Source organism: Eleutherodactylus coqui, chromosome 5 (assembly GCF_035609145.1).
Source record: "Eleutherodactylus coqui strain aEleCoq1 chromosome 5, aEleCoq1.hap1, whole genome shotgun sequence".
NCBI lineage: Eukaryota > Metazoa > Chordata > Amphibia > Anura > Eleutherodactylidae > Eleutherodactylus > Eleutherodactylus coqui.
In genome coordinates, this window is record NC_089841.1 from 167848311 (window position 1) to 167869812 (window position 21502).

General features: G+C 45.8%; 1 protein-coding gene across 3 annotated transcripts in view; it reads left to right on the forward strand.

Annotated features, from left to right (window-relative positions):
• Positions 1–21502, forward strand: part of TTC28 (tetratricopeptide repeat domain 28) — a 543332-nt gene that overhangs the window by 384326 nt on the left and 137504 nt on the right. For all 3 annotated transcript variants that reach the window (XM_066603685.1, XM_066603686.1, XM_066603687.1), the window contains 3 exons: positions 11293–12634; positions 13598–14121; positions 18399–18508. In XM_066603685.1, the coding sequence (XP_066459782.1) occupies positions 11293–12634; positions 13598–14121; positions 18399–18508 (1976 nt within the window). The remainder of the gene's footprint in view (positions 1–11292; positions 12635–13597; positions 14122–18398; positions 18509–21502) is intronic.

Consider the following 21502-nt stretch of genomic DNA (forward strand, 5'->3'; position numbering starts at 1 on the left):
CTTCACTTCAAGGTTGTAGTGAGCCTTCAGTGAGCAAGATATGGGGGCAAGGGACTGCTGTTCCCAGATTAAATGGGGGTGTCAGTGGTGAGATCAACACCTATCAAATTTTGGAAATGTCACATTTAAATTTATAAGTAGTTTTAAGCTTAAGTGTATAATTAATTGTCCATGACATTTCCAAACTGGGGGGTCATTGATCTTCCAATTGTCTACCCAAGTCTTACCTAGACTTGACTCCCACTTTACATGATATATGCAAGTAGAGGTACTTACCATACTCTACTTGCATATACCATGTGTACTTACCATCAGGGGCGTAACTATAGAGGATGCAGGGGATGCAGTTGCACCCGGGCCCAGGAGCCTTGGGGGGCCCATAAGGCCTCTCTTCTCCATATAGGAAGCCCAGTACTATGAATAAAGCATTATAGTTGGGGGCCCCAAGCCAGGTTTTGCATTGGGGCCCAGGAGCTCCAAGTTACGCCTCTGCTTACCATACTGGGAGAACCATGGTTGATCCAAAAAAGGAAAGAGATTTCATCAACCATTGGTGCTGCTCAGAAAGTTAACTTTTTAACTAGTTTAAGAGGCAGTAGATGTACTTGTTAATATTACATAGTGTACAGTATCAGTTTTATTATCATCCGATGTGAAGTCGTTTCTATATACAAAAGGTGTACATGTTTGCTCTAAAACTATTTCCATTCCAGTATATAGTGATATTGTAAGTATAGTAAACTTGATGAAACTACCACACCAACATCAATATCCCAAAATGATATCTAGTAAATATTCATGAAATTCAGCAAAATATTGTGTAAGATTAATTTACATTGTATAATTAGGGTTTCCACTTATCTATATTTTGTGCAAGTGTTTTAATTTATTTGTAATTAAATAGTCCCCAAGTGAGAGTCTGGATTACTGTAATCAGAGTGAAGATCAGTTCCTTTAAAACATAAATTGGTATTCTTACATTCTAGTTACAAAATCCGTTACATATTGATACTAAAACAATTTAATAGCAGTGTAAAATGCTGTCATAATTAGAATGCAAAAACTGTCTTGGCAGATTACCAAGTGTTATTAACCTTGTAATATATATTGTATAGCCTGCATATTCTCCAAACATGTGAAGGGCTTTGTCATCTATCCTCAAGTGTACGGCTATGTCACACCACCTTTTTGCATTCTGTTCTTTTTGTGGAACATACAGAAGAAAAGCAGCATAGAAATAACAAAATGCACACTCCAATGTCATACCAAAAAGTCTGCAAAATCTGTAAATTATCAATAGAAGCTTTATTAAGGACGAATAGAAATGTAAAAACATTCAAAAATCCAGTGCAAACACACTCCGAAGAAATACGTCTGAGATGTATAAATATAAAGGCAATCCCAAATATGAGGGGTTACACGTAATTAGAGATGAGCGAGCATACTCGCTAAGGACAATTACTCAAGTGAGCATTGTCCTTAGCGAGTACCTGCCCGCTCGGAAGAAAAGATTCGGGTGCCGGCGGGCGGTGGGGAGCGGCGGGGAAGAGCAGGGAGGAACGGAGGGGAGATCTCTTCTGCTAACTCCTGCAACTCACCACTCACCCGCGCCGTCACACGAATCTTTTCTTCCGAGCTGGCAGGTACTCGCTACGGATAATACTCGCTCGAGTAATTGTCCTTAGCGAGTATGCTCGCTCATCTCTACACGTAATGAATACCTCAACCATGAAAATGCAAAATCCAAAGAGTACAACAGGGGTGCAGCAGTAAAAAGGATCCACTAACAACCAGCACACATAGACTCCTACTGAGCATTGGGTTTGCAAATGCACACAAAAATAGAGCATGCTGCGCACTTTTTCACACGACGAAAATGCAGGATTAAAAACGCTGAATGTGAGGAAACCTATTGAAATCTGTGGGTTCTATTGTCAACGGTTTGCGCAAGCAAAATTGCTCGTGTGCAGCACTTGTTTTTCTCCCCTTATACGGCCGTGACAAAACCAAACCACTGATCTCAATACGAGTTCAGAGGTTTCATTTTCACTGCTGGGATTTCTCGCCCGTGACTACTGCAGCCGAGAAAATATAGGACCTGCCCTATCTTCCCCACACATAGTGAACACATTGTGCGGGGAAGATCCGGCAGCCGCTATCTTCCTGCCTCTTTTTTCAAACTCCTGCACTCTAGCGCAGAGTTTAAACTGCTGGCGAGGGGGAAGAAATCTCCCTTGTTCAGGCGCAGCTACGCTCCATACTGCCAAGGGTAGTTGCGCCTACGACAGTGTGTTTTAGCCCTCATACTAATTTTCACTTGCCTCTGCTATATTTATATGCTGCTATGTGCACACAATTTTTATCTGTGTGTGTTTGCATGGTTTTTTTTTTGTATGTGTTTTTACATTTCTGTTTGTCTGTCATGAAGTTTGTGTTGATATATTACTAATTTTGAGGATTTTTATTGCATGAGATTGGAGTTTGCATTTGCCTATTTCTATGCTGCTTTTCTTTTGTGTTTTCATGTGTTATCTAGCATAGACAGTGCACCTCCTTCATAGTAACATATTATATGAGATGTCCATCCAGTACACCCTACTACTCCCCATTGTTGATCCATAGGAAGGCAAAAGCCCCAATGAAGTGGAAGCCAATGAAATATTATTACACTTAAAACAGACATCTGGGTCCCTCTTAAACTGTTTTAGCGAATTTGCCATCACCACACCCTCAGGCAGACAGTTCCATAATCTCAATGCTCTTACAGTAAAGAATCCCCTTTTATAAATAGGGTATAAATAGATGCTGTTTTTTTGTTTATTTATTTATACAGTCCTACCCTGTCCAAGTGCTGTTCTTGTGTGAGACTTGCAGAAAAATAGAACATGCTGTGCTTTTTCCAAAAAATCGCCCAGGTAAATACACCCATTACAAATAATGGGTTGTAATTTCATGTGGGTTTTGTGCTTCCTGCAACACATAAGATTCAAAACTTCTAGCTGTCTTGCTACATGAAGCAATGGCCTAGGTTGGGATTGCAGGGAGTCCTGGGAATCAGCCTGCAGTACTAACATTCTACAGAACTGTCTTTTTACTGCAGCAGGACAGTGAGAAGTGGGACAACTCCTTTAAAATAACTTTCTGTTCAACAGTTTATTTGCAGTTTAATAGCTTTTCAATGGATCATTGTGAGATGAGAGAACAATAGGTTTTCAATGGCTTAATACGAGATAACTGTTCGAAAAAAGTTATTACAGACAAATTAAATTTGGCTGCATCTATATGTAAGTGTGTATGTAATGCCCTCTGGCCTAATGTTATATTTGCATTAGAGATGAGCGAACACCAAAATGCTCGGGTGCTCGTTACTCGAGACGAACTTTTCGCGATGCTCGAGGCTTCGTTTCGAATAACGAACCCCATTGAAGTCAATGGGCGACCCGAGCATTTTTGTATATCGCCGATGCTCGCTAAGGTTTTCGTTTGTGCAAATCTGGGCAATTCAAGAAAATGATGGGAACGACACAGCAACGGATAGGGCAGGCGAGGGGCTACATGTTGGGCTGCATCTCAAGTTCCCAGGTCCCACTATTAAGCCACAATAGCGGCAAGAGTGCCCCCCCCCAATAACTTTTACTTCTGAAAAGCCCTCATTAGCAATGCATACCTTAGCTAAGCACCACACTACCTCCAACAAAGCACAATCACTGCCTGCATGATACTCCGCTGCCACTTCTCCTGGGTTACATGCTGCCCAACCCCCCCCCCTCTGCACGACCCAGTGTCCACAGCGCACACAAAATTGTCCCTGCGCAGCCTTCAGCTGCCCTCATGCCACGCCACACTCATGTCTATTTATAAGTGCGTCTGCCAGAGGAACAGCAGGCACACACTGCAGAGGGTTGGCACGGCTAGGCAGCGACCCTCTTTAAAAGGGGTGGGGCGATAGTCCACAATGCTGTACAGAAGCAATGAGAAATCCAATCCTGTGCCACCTCCATCTGGAGCTGCACACGTGGGCATAGCAATGGGGAACCTATGTGCCACACACAATTCATTCTGTCAAGGTGTCTGCATGCCCCAGTCAGACCGCGTTTTTTTATAAATAGTCACAGGCAGGTACAACTCCGCAATGGGAATTCCGTGTGCACCCACAGCATGGGTGGCTCCCTGGAACCCACCGGCTGTACATAAATGTATCCCATTGCAGTGCCCTGGACAGCAGAGCTAACGTCAGATTAAATGCAGGTGGGCTTCAGCCCACACTGCATGCCCCAACCGGAGCAGGGTTTTTAATTCATAGACACAGGCAGGTACAACTCCCTATTGTGAAGTCCCTGTGGACCGACAGCATGGGTGGGTGCCAGGAAGCCACCGGCGGTACATAAATATATCCCATTGCATTGCCCATCACAGCTGAGGTAATAAATTCATGTTTAATGCAGGTGGGCTTCGGCCCACACTGCATGCCCCAGTCAGACTGGGGTTCTTTAGAAGTGGACACATGCAGTTACAACTCCCTGTGGACCCACAGCATGGGTGGGTGCCAGGAAGCCACTGGCGGTACATAAATACATCCCATTGCAGTGCCCAACACAGTTGATGTAACGTCAGCTGTAATGCAGGTGGGCTAAAAATTAATTGGATTACACTGTAGGCGAGGGCTCCAAAAAACTGGTGTACCAACAGTACTAATGTACCTGAGAAAAATTGCCCATGCCCAACCAAGAGGGCAGGTGAAACCCATTAATCGCTTTGGGTAATGTGGCTTAATTGGTAACTAGGCCAGGAGGCAGCCCAGTTAAAATAAAAATTGGTTGAGGTGAAAGTTTCAACGCTTTAATGAGCATTGAAACGTATAAAAATTGTTTAGAAAAATTATATGACTGAGCCTTGTGGGCCTAAGAAAAATTGCCCGTTCGGCGTGATTATGTGAGGTTTCAGGAGGAGGAGCAGGAGGAGGAGGAGGAATATTATACACAGATTGATGAAGCAAAAAGGTCCCCATTTTTGATGGGGATAGAGAACAATGCTTCCATCCGCGGGTGCAGCCTACGTATTGCTTAGGTATCGCTGCTGTCCGCTGGTGGAGAAGAGAAGTCTGGGGAAATCCAGGCTTTGTTCATCTTGATGAGTGTTAGCCTGTCGGCACTGTCGGTTGACAGGCGGGTACGCTTATCTGTGATGATTCCCCCAGCCGTACTAAACACCCTCTCTGACAAGATGCTAGCCGCAGGACAAGCAAGCAACTCCAGGGCATACAGCGCGAGTTCAGGCCACGTGTCCAGCTTCGACACCCAGTAGTTGTAGGGGGCAGAGGCGTCACGGAGGACGGTCGTGCAATCGGCTACGTACTCCCTCACCATCCTTTTACAGTGCTCCCGCCGACTCAGCCTTGACTGGGGAGCAGTGACACAGTCTTGCTGGGGAGCCATCAAGCTGTCAAGGGCCTTAGAGAGTGTTGCCCTGCCTGTGCTGTACATGCTGCCTGATCTCCGCGCCTCCCCTGCTACCTGGCCCTCGGAACTGCGCCTTCGGCCACTAGCGCTGTCGTATGGGAATTTTACCATCAGTTTGTCCGCCGGGGTCCTGTGGTATAGCAACACTCTCGAACCCCTTTCCTCTTCGGGTATGAGAGTGGAAAGGTTCTCCTTATACCGTGGGTCAAGCAGTGTGTACACCCAGTAATCCGTAGTGGCCAGAATGCGTGTAAAGCGAAGGTCACGAGAAAGGCATCCTAACATGAAGTCAGCCATGTGTGCCAAGGTACCTGTACGCAACACATGGCTGTCCTCACTAGGAAGATCACTTTCAGGATCCTCCTCCTCCTCCTCCTCAGGCCATACACGCTGAAAGGATGACAGGCCAGCAGCATGTGTACCCTCACCAGTGGGCCAAGCTGTCTCTTCCCCCTCCTCCTCATCTTCCTCCTCCTCCTCCTCACCGCGCTGAGATATAGACAGGAGGGTGCTCTGACTATCCAGCGACATACTGTCTTCCCCCGGCTCTTTTTCCGAGCGCAAAGCGTCTGCCTTTATGCTTAGCAGGGAACTTCTCAAGAGGCATAGCAGAGGAATGGTGACGCTAATGATTGCAGCATCGCCGCTCACCACCTGGGTAGACTCCTCAAACTTTCCAAGGACCTGGCAGATGTCTGCCAACCAGGCCCACTCTTCTGAAAAGAATTGAGGAGGCTGACTCCCACTGCGCCGCCCATGTTGCAGTTGGTATTCCACTATAGCTCTACGCTGCTCATAGAGCCTGGTCAACATGTGGAGCGTAGAGTTCCACCGTATGGGCACGTCGCACAGCAGTCGGTGCACTGGCAGATTAAACCGATGTTGCAGGGTGCGCAGGGTGGCAGCGTCCGTGTGGGACTTGCGGAAATGTGCGCAGAGCCGGCGCACCTTTCCGAGCAGGTCTGACAAGCGTGGGTAGCTTTTCAGAAAGCGCTGAACCACCAAATTAAAGACGTGGGCCAGGCATGGCACGTGCGTGAGGCTGCCGAGCTGCAGAGCCGCCACCAGGTTACGGCCGTTGTCACACACGACCACGCCCGGTTGGAGGCTCAGTGGCGCAAGCCAGCGGTCGGTCTGCTCTGTCAGACCCTGCAGCAGTTCGTGGGCCGTGTGCCTCTTATCTCCTAAGCTGAGTAGTTTCAGCACGGCCTGCTGACGCTTGCCCACCGCTGTGCTGCCACGCCGCGCGACACCGACTGCTGCTGCTGACACATCTTGATTGCGAGACAGAGGTTGCGTTGGAGGAGGAGGAGGAGGGTGCTTTAGTGGAGGAAGCATACACCGCCGCAGATACCACCACCGAGCTGGGGCCCGCAATTCTGGGGGTGGGTAGGACGTGAGCGGTCCCAGGCTCTGACTCTGTCCCAGCCTCCACTAAATTCACCCAATGTGCCGTCAGGGAGATATAGTGGCCCTGCGCGCCTGTGCTTGTCCACGTGTCTGTTGTTAAGTGGACCTTGGCAGTAACCGCGTTGGTGAGGGCGCGTACAATGTTGCGGGAGACGTAGTCGTGCAGGGCTGGGACGGCACATCGGAAAAGTAGTGGCGACTGGGAACTGAGTAGCGCGGGGCTGCCGCTGCCATCATACTTTTGAAGGACTCCGTTTCCACAACCCTATACGGCAGCATCTCCAGGCTGATAAATTTGGCTACGTGCACGTCTAACGCTTGAGCGTGCGGGTGCGTGGCGGCGTACTTGCGCTTGCGCTCAAACACTTGCGCTAGCGACGGCTGGACGCTGCGCTGACAGACATTGCTGGATGGGGCCGAGGACAGCGGAGGTGAGGGTGTGGGTGCAGGCCAGGAGACGGTAGTGCCTGTGTCCTCAGAGCGGGGTTGGATCTCAGTGGCAGGTTGGGCCACAGGGGGAGAGGCAGCGGTGCAAACCGGAGGCGGTGAACGGCCTTCGTCCCACCTTGTGGGGTGCTTGGCCATCATATGTCTGCGCATGCTGGTGGTGGTGAGGCTGGTGGTGGTGGCTCCCCGGCTGATCTTGGCGCGACAAAGGTTGCACACCACTGTTCGTCGGTCGTCTGCACTCTCAGTGAAAAACTGCCAGACCTTTGAGCACCACGGCCTCTGCAGGGTGGCATGGCGCGAGGGGGCGCTTTGGGAAACAGTTGGTGGATTATTCGGTCTGGCCCTGCCTCTACCCCTGGACACCGCACTGCCTCTTGCAACCTGCCCTGCTGCTGCCCTTGCCTCCCCCTCTGAAGACCTGTCCTCAGTAGGCGTAGCAAACCAGGTGGGGTCAGTCACTTCATTGTCCTGCTGCTCTTCCTCTGAATCCTCTGTGCGCTCCTCCCTCGGACTTACTGCCCTTACTACTACCTCACTGATAGACAACTGTGTCTCATCGTCATCGGCCTCCTCACCCACTGAAAGGTCTTGAGACAGTTGCCGGAAGTCCCCAGCCTCATCCCCCGGACCCCGGGAACTTTCCAATGGTTGGGCATCAGTCACGATAAACTCCTCTGGTGGGAGAGGAACCACTGCTGCCCAATCTGAGCAGGGGCCCGAGAACAGTTCCTGGGAGTCTGCCCGCTCCTCAGAATGTGTCATTTTCATGGAGTGAGGAGGCTGGGAGGAAGGAGGAGCAGCAGCCAGAGGATTCTGAGTTGCAGCAGTGGACGGCGCAGAACTCTGGGTGGACGATAGATTGCTGGAAGCACTTTCTGCCATCCACGACAGGACCTGCTCACACTGCTCATTTTCTAATAAAGGTCTACCGCGTGGACCTATTAAATGTGCGATGAATGTGGGGACGCCAGAAACGTGCCTCTCTCCTAATCCCGCAGCAGTCGGCTGCGATACACCTGGATCAGGAGCTCGGCCTGTGCCCACACCCAGACTAGGGCCTCCGCGTCCTAGCCCGCGCCCACGTCCTCTAGGCCTACTCCTACCCCTCAGCATGCTGTATTACCAGTAATGCAGAAACAGAACACTGTAATTAAATGTGCCGCTTATTGGCCTGTGGTTGGAGGCTGACTTCGCTTACGGAACGCCAGGAAATAATTTGGCGCAAGCCTGCTCTAACACTTAGCTGGCTGCGTATGATTTTGTAGAACTACTACACCCAGCACACACAGACCCAGAACACTGAGCACAGTGACAGGCAGGCCAAATAGATTTTTTCCCACAAATTTTTTTGCAAAGGCCCACTGCCTATATACAATCAATAATATGTCTTCTGTCCCTGCCTCCACACTTCTGTCCCTGGAGTATTACTGCAGGGCGCAATGCTCTGCACGGCCGATATACCAAAAAAAAAAAAAGTGCAACACTGCAAAAAGCAGCCTCCACAGTACTGCACACGGTTAGATGTGGCCCTAAGAAGGACCGTTGGGGTTCTTGAAGCCTCCAATAACTCCTAACACTCTCCCTATAGCAGCTCCAACACGATAGCACTTTCCCTCAGCTATGTCAGAATGCATCTGTGGCGAGCCGCGGGAGGGGGCGATTTTTATACTCGGGTGACACCTGATCTCGCCAGCCACTCACTGCAGGGGGGTGGTATAGGGCTTGAACGTCGCAGGGGGAAGTTGTAATGCCTTCCCTGTCTTTCAATTGGCCAGAAAAGCGCGCTAACGTCTCAGAGATGAAAGTGAAAGTAACTCGAACATCGCGTGGTACTCGTCACGAGTAACGAGCATCTCGAACACGCTAATACTCGAACGAGTATCAAGCTCGGACGAGTACGTTCGCTCATCTCTAATTTGCATTATGATAGCAATTGACAACATGACAACATAGCGGCATAGATGTACTGAGCAAGTTGATGGAGAGAAGACAATATTCCCAAGATCAATGGTTGTGGGTTTTTAGAGATATTAATTAGCAATGTCTTCTTACTTTGACTGTTCCCATACATCTATTTGAATGCAAACAATCTGCACATTTGCCTAATTCAAAGAGAATAAGCAAACTTTTTGCCTCTTCCTAAGGTTGGAAACAAGTTTTAGCAAAGGCTATGTCAAAAGGGGAAAGCTGGCAGACATATTGATATGCTATGGGTAAAACACTCTAAAACCTTGTGACAATGTAAAGCATTGCCTTGCTCATGTGATTATCTCATATCTCTGTTTTGTGACCTCTCGCATTAGGAGTGCTTTCACAGTTGTGAGTGCTTTAACGGTTGGCCTCTTTATGTCTTGGCTATGCCGTTCACAGCTCTACTCTCTTCCGTAAACTATCACTCATGCAAAAGGTTTTTTTGTAGAAAGGGTTCAAAAATTCCATTTAAAGAGTAATAAAGAGAGTTCTTCATTGGACACATTCTGTTCTCCTCTATCTTCCACACAAACAGCTTCCTGCATGTTTATAAATTGCTACTTGTAGGAATAAAGACGTAAATGATGACGGCAGGCCACCTATACACACAACTGCTATATGATATTAAGGTTTACTTTGGTCCCTTTTTTTTACCCTAAAGCAGGTGAGGGGCCCCAAGCGGATTACAGCTGGGAGGCAGAGTAACCATATCTCTACTGTTGCACAGGCCTTCCCCTGACTACATCAATCTCTGGTTTAGCAACATAAATCAGACTTCAACTACATCCCATGTGTCATAATGTCACAGAGCGTATATCCTACACACACAATAGGACATAAGTATCTGATCAGTTAGGGTCTGTCTACGGGGATCCCCACCAATCACAAGAATGGGGGTATTGAGTGTCCCCTAATGAATGGAGCAGTGGTCACTTATGCACTCTATCACTCTATTCATTTCAATGAGACTTCCGGAGAAAGTTGAGTAAAAGTGGATAGGTGATACAATCTTTTCATGAGACAATCCTTTTAAAGGCTTCTAAAACCCCAATAGAAATAGTTTGAGAAGCTCTGGCCTAATACATTTTTTCTTATTTTGTGAAGTTGCATTTCATTTATTTCAGTACTCACACAAATTTAAGCTTTTTAGAGCTTTAACCTACCCGAACGGTAACTGAGATAGTAGCAGACAAGCGTACAGAAAGTCTAGAACTTTACAGAAGCCATTTTCACAATTATCCGTCTAGCCGGCAGCCGAGAAAGCAGCACCAACTTCTGAGCGGCAGTGACAGAGTAGAAAAATCCACATAATTGGATTTAAATATCTGCATAAGTTGGTGATTTTTTTTCCTAAACACATAGATGGTTGGAAGTAAAGGCAGTTGGATATGTTTATGGTTCACCCATAAATGAACTTTGCTTTGCCTTCCAGAATATTAGGAGTGGTTATCATCGGCTTCCATTAGTTTAAAAGCAGTACACAAATTCCATTTCCGAGTGACCTAAATATCATACAGCTGTTACCTAGTTCTAAAGCAGGATAGTAGTGCCCATTAACACTATGCGGTGTAAGGTTCAAGTTATTACATGGCTATTTACAGAAATGAAAGCTAGCAATTATCCTTCCAGATTAATAATAGACAGTGTATTGTAATATTAATAGAACCCACTTCATAATCTCCTCTTCAGTTATTGTTGCACATGAATGCTCTTTTGTAGTAGCTCCCACATGACAGACAATACTGTACAGGCATGAGTATTATAAATAAATAAGAAGTGTGAATGTGATATATCTTTGGATTGAAATGAAGAAAAAAAAGGCTAAGCATCTAGATGAAGCCGACCGGAGTAAGACAAATGGTTCCTTCAGAATGTGTTTCAAGGGAGCCATAAAAGAATCATTTACACATTTTTCTTGCATATAAAAACTATGTCACAAATGATTTCTCTTGTAATTAAATATGCTAAGTTAATATCAATGTTTTGTTACTTTGCATTGCAGGAATAATTCATCAGATGAAAGGAGATTTTGAAACTGCACTGAAATTACATAAAACTCACCTCTCAATCGCCCAGGAATTAAATGATTACGCCGCCCAGGGCAGGGCATATGGCAACATGGGGAATGCTTACAATGCCCTTGGGATGTATGATCAAGCTGTCAAATATCATCGGCAAGAGCTTCAGATATCTATGGAGGTCAACGACAGAGCTTCTCAAGCATCCACTCATGGGAATTTAGCGGTGGCCTACCAGGCTTTAGGTGCCCATGACAGAGCTTTGCAGCACTACCAAAACCATCTGAATATTGCTCGCGAGCTAAGAGATATTCAAAGTGAAGCGCGAGCACTTGGAAATCTGGGAAACTTCCATTGTTCTCGGGGTGAATACATGCAGGCTGTACCTTTCTATGAACAGTATTTAAGACTTTCACCAGAGTTGCAGGACATGGAGGGAGAAGGAAAGGTGTGCCACAACCTTGGTTATGCCCATTACTGCCTAGGAAATTACCAGGAAGCTGTAAAATACTATGAACAAGATCTGGCATTAGCAAAAGATCTCCATGACAAGCTAAGCCAAGCCAAGGCATACTGTAACCTGGGCCTTGCTTTTAAGGCACTGATGAACTATAATAAAGCAGAGGAGTGCCAGAAATATCTTTTGTCCTTGGCACAATCTCTGAATAATTCCCAGGCAAAGTTCCGAGCTCTTGGGAATCTAGGTGATATCTTTGTGGCCAAGAAAGATATAAACGGTGCAATAAAATTTTACGAACAACAGTTGAGCCTGGCCCATCAAGTCAAAGACAGACGGCTGGAGGCTAGCGCCTACGCTGCTTTGGGCAGTGCTTACAGAATGGTACAGAAATATGACAAGGCACTGGGATATCATACACAAGAACTTGAGGTCTTCCAAGAATTAAATGAGTTACCTGGAGAATGTAGAGCTCACGGTCACCTTGCTGCAGTCTACATGGCCCTAGAGAAGTATACTATGGCCTTTAAGTGTTATGAGGAACAACTTGAGCTTGGACAAAAGCTAAAAGACCCTGCAATAGAAGCTCAGGTATATGGGAATATGGGTATCACCAAGATGAATATGAATGTTATGGAGGAGGCCATTGGCTATTTTGAGCAGCAGTTGGCAATGTTACAGCAGTTAAGTGGAAATGACTCCATGCTGGACAGAGGCCGTGCTTACGGAAATTTAGGAGATTGTTATGATGCACTTGGAGATTACGAAGAAGCAATAAAATATTATGAAAAGTATTTATCTGTAGCCCAGAGCTTAAACCGCCTACAAGATCAATCCAAAGCTTACAGGGGACTTGGAAATGGTCACAGGTGAGCAAACGTTTCTACATGACCGGTTTGGTTGTAAATGTATTACAGTTTTTATGTAGTTCAGTGGTAGAAAATATCAAGTACTGTAAAGAATTAAAGGACAATACTTGGTCCCATGTACATAGACACCTCTTAGTGTTATTAATTCTTTTTTCACACACTGTAAAGCCGCGTGCGACAACACAGGTGCATAGGACCATGCTTTGCGTTACTACTCAATTAATAACATCTAGGCCGGTCTCACACGGATGGGTTGGATTCTGCATGCAGGAAGGAGCCTGTAGCAGAATCCAGTTCTGACCCCATGTACCTTATTTTCTCTATACTGCAGATGACCGTGGACACTTGCCGTTGGTCATGCGCAGTATGGATTTTTAAAAAATGTTTGTTCTTTCTTGCTCTGTCGCTAGGCGATGATGCGGGTACCCACGGCCTATCCACAAGGTCAATTGCAGATGGGCTGCGGGTTGGACGGCTTCCATTGACTTCAATGGAAGCCGTCTGTGCGGAGTCCGCACAGAAATAGAACATGTTGTGTTTTTATTTCCGCTCGCGGAAATCGCAATCGGTATCCGCTTGTCTGAGTGGATATGGAAATGCTCAGACAAGCCGAGACCGGCCTTATAGAGCTATTCTCTTCCAGAAGCATTGCTTTAGGGAAGAAGCTCCCACACACATCAAGCTACATGAATGCCCTGCAGCTCCGTACTATGCAGCTGCAGGAACTTTGCTCTCGGCCCTATATCCTCCTGCCTCCTCTGCCATCTGTATGGGACCTCACATCTATACAAGTATTAGTTTATACTGTACAGAACTGCAGTAGAGTCTTAAGTATACAGTACAGTATGTAGAAACTTAAAAGCAATGTTGAATTGACTTAGTTGGTTTGGGGAAGTAAATAAGCTCATGCTGTCTCATGATGAAATCTTATGAACACTTTTTCCCATTTTGTATTTACTCTAGGTCCATGGGAAACTTACAGCAGTCACTTGTGTGCTTTGAAAAGAGACTTGTGGTTGCTCACGAACTTGGGGAAACATCAAACAAAGCTCAGGCATATGGTGAACTGGGTAATTTGCACAGTCAGCTAGGAAATTATGAGCAAGCAATATCCTGTCTAGAGCGTCAATTAAATATTGCCAGAGAAATGAAAGACCAGATACTGGAGAGTGATGCGGCCTGTGGTTTGGGTGGAGTGTATCAGCAGATGGGAGAATTCGATACGGCATTACAGTACCATCAGCTGGACTTACAGATAGCAGAAGAAACCAACAATCCATCTTGCCAGGCTCGGGCTTACGGGAATCTGGGACTGACCTATGAATCTCTGGGTAACTTTGAGAGAGCTGTGGTTTATCAGGAACAGCACCTTAGCATTGCCGCTGAAATGAATGACTTGGTAGCAAAGACATTAGCTTACAGTAGCCTAGGAAGAACTCATCATGCATTACAGAACTATTCTCAAGCCGTAATGTACTTACAAGAGGGTAAGTTCCATCATTTCGCTGAATGTTCTCAATGTAACGGCACAATATGGAGGTATATTTTAACTCATAAGAATAAGTTATTCTGTAAATGTTACAATAAATATGCAGAGGTCATTTTATAAATGAAATGTTAGTTATTAGCTATGGGTATTGGCTTTCGTCTCGGCTCATTAGATGCTTTTAGCTCTCCACCTGTCTAACATGTTTTGGCCATAATGCTTGACAGGAGTCTGAGGTATCAACCTGTGCTGTCAGAGGCTCAGGCTGGGGCTCTGTACTTCCTCCATACTTTACACTGCAACTTTACTTGGTCAGATTGGTTGCTATGTATATGCACAAGATCACCAGGAAGTCAGTGGGAAGAGAACTGATTTTGGAGCGGGTTTTCTGTTGTATGTAAATAAAGCTTAATCATTTTCACAAGAAAAGTTAAACAACTGGATTTTCATGATCGATTTTCATGATTAGTGAACAAGATACATCTAGAGGCTGCAAACCTGTCACAGGTGCACAGAGCATTTCATGGGAGACCTCTATGCAGCTGTGTTATGGGAGACCTCTATGCACCTGTGTTATGGGAGACCTCTATGCACCTGTGTTATGGGAGACCTCTATGCACCTGTGTTATGGGAGATCTCTATGCACCTTGGCCACTTGGGCCAGGACAGAGTTTCATAGATACAAGCGATTAGTATTTCCATTCAAAATGAGCTTTAAAAACATTGAGGAATTGAAATGCTGATTATATAAAATTTTTGTTAAACAATGAATAAGCTTTATTTGCTACAAGCAGCTAAACGAGAGGAGAAATAATGCGAGGTGACTGGTAATCATATACTGAGTCAAAGGTCCAAGGTTATCAGGGATCCTGTAGAGCAGGGGTGTCAAACTCATTTTCACCGAGGGCCGCATCAGGCTTATGGTGACCTTCAAAGGGCTGATTGTAAGGCCACCTGCAGACAAACGGGTCGGATCCCGCTGCGAGAATTCTCACAGTGGGACCAGACCCCGCCCCTGCAGGAACCAGCGCGGTACTTACCTGCTCCCGCGGCTCCAGCTCTGTGATGTGCCGGCTGCCAGGCAGCCGGCAATGCCCAGAGCGGAGCCGGCAGCCCGGGGAGTGACATTTGTGTGCGGGGCTCGCAGAGCCCCGCACAGAAATAGAGCATGGCGCGATTTGTTTTCTGCGCGAGATTTCATGTGGACAAATCGCGGCCGTCTGCCTAGGATTGCGTTTTCTAATGCAATCCTATGGCAGCTTCCACGGGTGGAAATTCTGCAGGAAATCCCGCCGTGGAATTTCCGCCAGTGTGCATGGGCCGCGCAAATACGTGGTGAATGCGCAGGAAACCTATGTATTCACTGCATATTTGCGCACCATTTCAATGGGTCCACGTGCGTTCCTTTTTAGCAAACGCAAATATACATGCCTAAGTAATTTTCGATAGCACAAATACGCAGCGTATTTGTGCTATCGAAATACAATTACACCCCTGTGAGTGAGCCCTAATAGTGACCCTAATAGTGGCCCCAGTAAAAATAATGACCCCCACAGTGGCCCAATTAGTAATAATAACCCCCTCAGTAGTAATACCCCCATAGCAACGTTAACCCCCCCAGTAATAATAAGCCCCCCTCAGTAATAATGAGCCCCCCCCTCAGTAATAATGAGCCCCCCCTCAGTAATAATAAGCTCCCCTCAGTAATAGTAATAAGCCCCCCTCAGCAACAAGAAGCCCCCCCAGCAATAATAAGAAGCCCCCTCCCAGTAATAAGCCCCGCCTCAGTAATGACCCCCCAGTAATAAGCCCCCTCAGTAACAATAATAAGCCCCCCCCAGTAATAAGCCCCCTCAGTAACAATAATAAGCCCCCTCAGTAACAATAATACCCCCGCAGTAATAAGCCCTTTCATTAACAATAATAAGCGCCCCCCCAACCCAACCCAACCCATCTACTTACCTCCTCCCTGCTGTCAGTGCCGTTCTTCCTCTTCTCGCGCTGATTCCTGGATGCACACTGACGTCAGTGTGTAGCCCGGCACGCTTCCTCCCCGAGTCCTCTCCTGCGGAACTGAAGAGCATGGGACTCGGGAAGGAGGATCCTGGCTGCACACTGACGTCAGTGTGCGCCGGGATCAGTGCTGCCGGCGTAATTACCAGCGGGGAGCTGCGGCACCCCAGCTGGTAATTGCTGCAGTGGTCCGCGGCGTCGGCACGCCGCGGGCCACATAACACAAGGCAGCGGGCCTTGTGTTTGACACATGTGCTGTAGAGAATCTTTAATTGGGTGTTCCTATCTAAATATATATATATTTAGAATATGCCATAACATTATGATTGGTGGCATCCAATGTCTCTGACTCCTGCCAGGCACAAAAATGGAAGGATGAGGTCCATTTGGCTTATTCCATGTTCATGGAGTTGCACAATTGCCACAATTAAGGCGGTCGTCTGGTTTCAGTACAAAAATAGGCAATGTAGGAAAATTGAATAAAACAAACTTTTCTCACATATTAGATCCAGCAGCATCGTTCTTGCTTCAACCGACTGCAGTGAGTACATCAGGTTGACAACATGCGACCACTGTAGCCGTCTGGCTTTAGCGGTATACCAGTGTGCCACTAAGGTCATCAGGTAGTTGTGTTAAACAAAGCCTAGTATAAGAATCTAAGGGTTGGTGCTGCATTGCATAGATGAGTAAGTGTTGACTTAAAGGGGTTGTCCCGCGAAAGCAAGTTGGGGTATACACTTCTGTATGGCCATATTAATGCACATTGTAATATACATTGTGCATTAATTATGAGCCATACAGAAGTTATAAGAAGTTATTCACTTACCTGTTCCGTTGCTAGCGTCCTCGTCTCCATGGTGCCGTCTAATTTTCAGCGTCTAATCGCCCGATTAGACGCGCTTGCGCAGTCCGGTCTTCTCCGTGTTGAATGGGGCTGCTCGTGCTGGAGAGCTGCTCCTCGTAGCTTCGCCCCGTCACGTGTGCCGATTCCAGCCAATCAGGAGGCTGAAATTGGCAATGGACCGCACAGAAGACCTGCGGTCCACTGAGGGTGAAGATCCCGGCGGCCATCTTCGCAAGGTAAGTAAGAAGTCACCGGAGTGCGGGGACTCGGGTAAGTACTATCCGGTTTTTTTTTTTCAACACATGCATCGGGTTTGTCTCGCGCCGAACGGGGGGGCTATTGAAAAAAAAAAAAACGTTTCGGCGCGGGACAACCCCTTTAAGGCTCATTTACACGCAAAGACAATCTTTCAAACAATTGAAAGATTGACAGTTCTAGCGACTGTTTTGCATAAAGTGTTAATAGACACTAATGCCCATTAACACTTTATCATCTTCATTTGTGTGTGCAAAGCACATCATGTGGTCTGGGCTCTGCACACAGCTGTTTTGTTCTCTTATGGGCTGTTGGCAGAATACAATGTTATCTCCGACTCCCGTGGAGAACACAGTGTGCAGTCCCTGTTATCTCTCTCCGGCTGAATGATGGATTTTAAGTTCACCTTAAAATCATTGTTCAGCCGAAAAGTGACGATGGCAGCATTTGCACGTAACGATAATCACTAATTTGCAGTCATTTGACAGAATTTTGAGCGATAATCGTTGCGTGTAAATGGGTCTTTATTGTTTTATTCAATTTACATGCATTGCCTTGTTTTGTTCCAAAGGGCAGGCTCACACAAGCGTAATTTAATCGCGTTTAATGGAGTCAATGAGTTTTGCTCTTACACTCACACTAGCGTTTTTTATTGCGTATAATACGCGCATAAAAAAGAATGCAGCCCCTATTGTTCTCTATGGGCGCGGGATAAACGCTGTACACACGCAATTGCATTGTCTATGTGCGGCGTTTATACACAACATTACTAAGCGACACAGTGAGAAATGTAAAAAAAATGAAGCCAGGACGACTGCGCATAACAGTGTGCGTGAGATACGCTGTCATGTGTAGTGCCAAATCGCTGCCGTACGAGGCGATAGGCCGGCTCACCGCCAGCTTAACAGCAGTATTACGCTCCGTTATACAAAGTGCTCGTGTGAGCCCGCCTAACACTGCTGCTTGTACACGGCTTGATAAATATGTATTTGGATTAGCGACATAGAATGAACTTATTTATGTGAAGAACTCCAGTGTTTATGCAAACATAAAAAGTTGGCTCAATGTTGGAAAGATGATCCCGTTATTAACCATCTCTAATGTGTCAATAAGGGAACGGTCATGTGTACATTAGCTTACATTCTGCTTGTTTGTCTTATACAAAGGCTTGAGGTTAGCAGAGCAGCTGGCCCGCAGAGAGGATGAAGCAAAAATTAGACATCGCCTTGGACTCTCGCTTTGGGCGAGTGGGAACTTGGAAGAAGCTCAGCACCAGGTCAGAGCTCGTACTGTATCAGGCATGAAATCAGAAATACACTAGAGAGAAGTATGGATATGATTACACTGTGTGCTTTAGACACATGCTTGGAAGGAAAGGTTATTCCCTGCAACTCAACTGAAGCAATAGGAATCCTGTGTTTTCATCTGTGTGCTTTTTTAGATTTTAAACTACTTTTAACCAAATTGAACTTCCATGTCTGAGACCCCAACAGTTTCTTTAAAGCAGGAGTGCACAACCTGAAGCCCAGGGACTACATGAAGCCCGCAATGCGATTCTGTGCCGACCCAAACCACAGATATGCACTGGCCACAGATATGTTGACAGTGTCTGGTAGTGGCTGACGCAGAGTGGCATGCAGAGCAGGAGTAGAGTTGGGCAAGGACTAAAGGGTGGCCATCCCTGGGACCCCTATATACTGGCAGGATAGGGGTCTCATGACGCTGGTGTAGCACTGCAGAAAGGGTAGATAAGATGGACATGCATGATTCGGGCTACCTTCATTGTAGTTTGTGGGAGTAATGAAACTTTCAAGTGTTCCAGCAACTTGCCTAAACTACAGTGGAGACACATGCATGGTCTCTTCAGTGCTGGAGTGTGAAGGCGGGAGAATGGAACTCACATCCTGTCGATAGAAGTGATTTCTGGAAGTGGTACCAGCGCCTATCAGACACATATACGTTTGATACACCATAAATGTCTCAGACGCCTGCAGACGGGTGGAAATTCCACAGCAAGATTTACCGCTGAATTTCTGCCCGTGGAAGCTGCCATAGGATTGCGTTAGAAAACGCAATCCTATGCAGACGGACGCGATTTGTCCGCACAAAATCTCACGCGGAAAACAAATCGCGACATGCTCAGAAATGTCACTCTCCGGCCGCTGGCTCCGCTCTGCGCATGCGCTATCCGACACATCATAGAGCCGGAGCCGCGGGAGAGGTGAGTGCCGTGCTGGTCTCTGCAGGGGCTCAGGTCGGGTCCCGCTGCGAGGATTCTCGCAGCGGGATCGGACCCGGCCGTCTGCAGGCGGCCATAGTAATATCCCTTTAATTTTTAATATGACCTTTTGGGATTGGTTAAATTTGACTACCTTGCCCCCGGACCAGATAAGGTTATGCACCACTGTTTTGCAACTCATCTCTGTTTGCTACAATGTATCTCTCAAGCTTCTTATTACACAGATACTGGATAAGATTATTTATTTTTTCTTTCTGCACCTTACTCCACCCCCATTGTCTTACTACATGATCTCCTCCCAGGCTTCAAGCTACCTATTGTTTTTTTAATGTTCAAATCTCTTAATATGCCATGTTTTCAGGCTTTTTCTTTGAGAGAACATCTGTGACAATAACTAATATGTTAAGACAAATAACTCATGAATATTTAATACATTACTTTTCAATGTTGATCGCGGCATGTATGGAGTTAACAGAGGGGAGGTATTCATTCTGTGATGTCATTGGTCTTCCACCATGAAATTGTGAAGGGCCAATGGGGTTGCTATGACAAACAGAGGCATAACAATGGCCTCCAAATCTGCCATGGCTTTCAATGTAAATGAATACAGCAACAATACAGGAGTACTGCAGTGAATTATCAGAGTGATCATAAGATTGCAGGTTCATGTCCCCTAAAGGGACAGTAAAAATGTGAAAAAAAATTCTGTAATAAAATAATTGAAAAAAACAACAGCACGTTTTTTGACCCTGAAGTCCCAGACAACAACTTTAAAAACCACTTTCAAATGGCAGTATTTTGGTCAGTATTTTGCATCAGTATTTGCAAGCCAAAACCAGGAGTGAATACTAAGGAGGTGCAAATCTTCCCTTTATATTAGTTCTCTGTGTTTGCTCCACTCCTAATTTTGTTTACAAATGCTGCCATGTAAAAGGTTAACTTTAGTACAAAAGTGGATATGAGTTGGACCAATCTCACCCGCATGCTGCTGAAAGAATCTGCGAGGAATCTGCAGCGGACTTAACCTGCGGTGCTGATTGTAAATCTGCAGTTTATCCATTGTTTGATGAGGAATTCAAGGCACTTACTAAAAAAGGTGAACTCTGAGGCAAAATACACAACAGATCTGGAATTAATACATGCAGATTCTGCCATAGATTTGCTGTGGATTTTGCTGTAGAATTGCATGGCTGTGCCCCCAGGCTTCTACTGTGCCGGTCCCTTAGGAATATGTTTACAACTTTATACCTAATGAAGCTACAGTACTGAAACACATGGGATACTTTCCGTTTTTTGTCTTTTTAAAAAAATATTATGGTCTCCCTAGTTAAAAAACCCACAAAGTCTATAATAATTTCCTCTTTAATGACAGATGTATCCAGATGTAAAGTTTTTATGTTTGCATGGCTGTAGTATATGTTTGAGTCCATTAAAAGAAATTGTACTTCCCCTCGACCCCTCAAATTGATTCCAACTGTGTACCTTTTTTTAAGGCATCCATAGGACGGAGAGGCAAATCCCTGCCACACACATATTTGTACAGTTGTTTTCCACTTTATGAAGCCATTTTAAACAAAGCCTTACCTAAATAATGGAATAATTACTCTAGTTAATCATTTTTCAGGCCTCCAAACTAAACACTCCGCACATCTGAACCCCGTGCTGTGTTTATTGTTCTTGTACTAAGTTGTGCATTTTCTTCAGTTATAGTTTGAGATCCTTTAACCTGTTGAATCTCAGAAAGTAATAAAACATTACAGATAAAACAATAAATAACGCATTCCATTCATATTAAGACAGTACATCAAATTATGTATACATGCTCCCCGCATTAATGAATATGCTGATGCATGCACTTTATTAATAAGAGAGTATGTAGTAATAGCAGAGAAGAGATTATGGCCTCCTTATGTCTTAACAAGGAGACTTCTTTTTCTTAATTATTTAAAATAAAACACCTTTTCCACCTCCTAGGATTAAAATAACCCTTAAAAATGTGCAGTAATGCAACTGCTATCACAGATCTCAAGT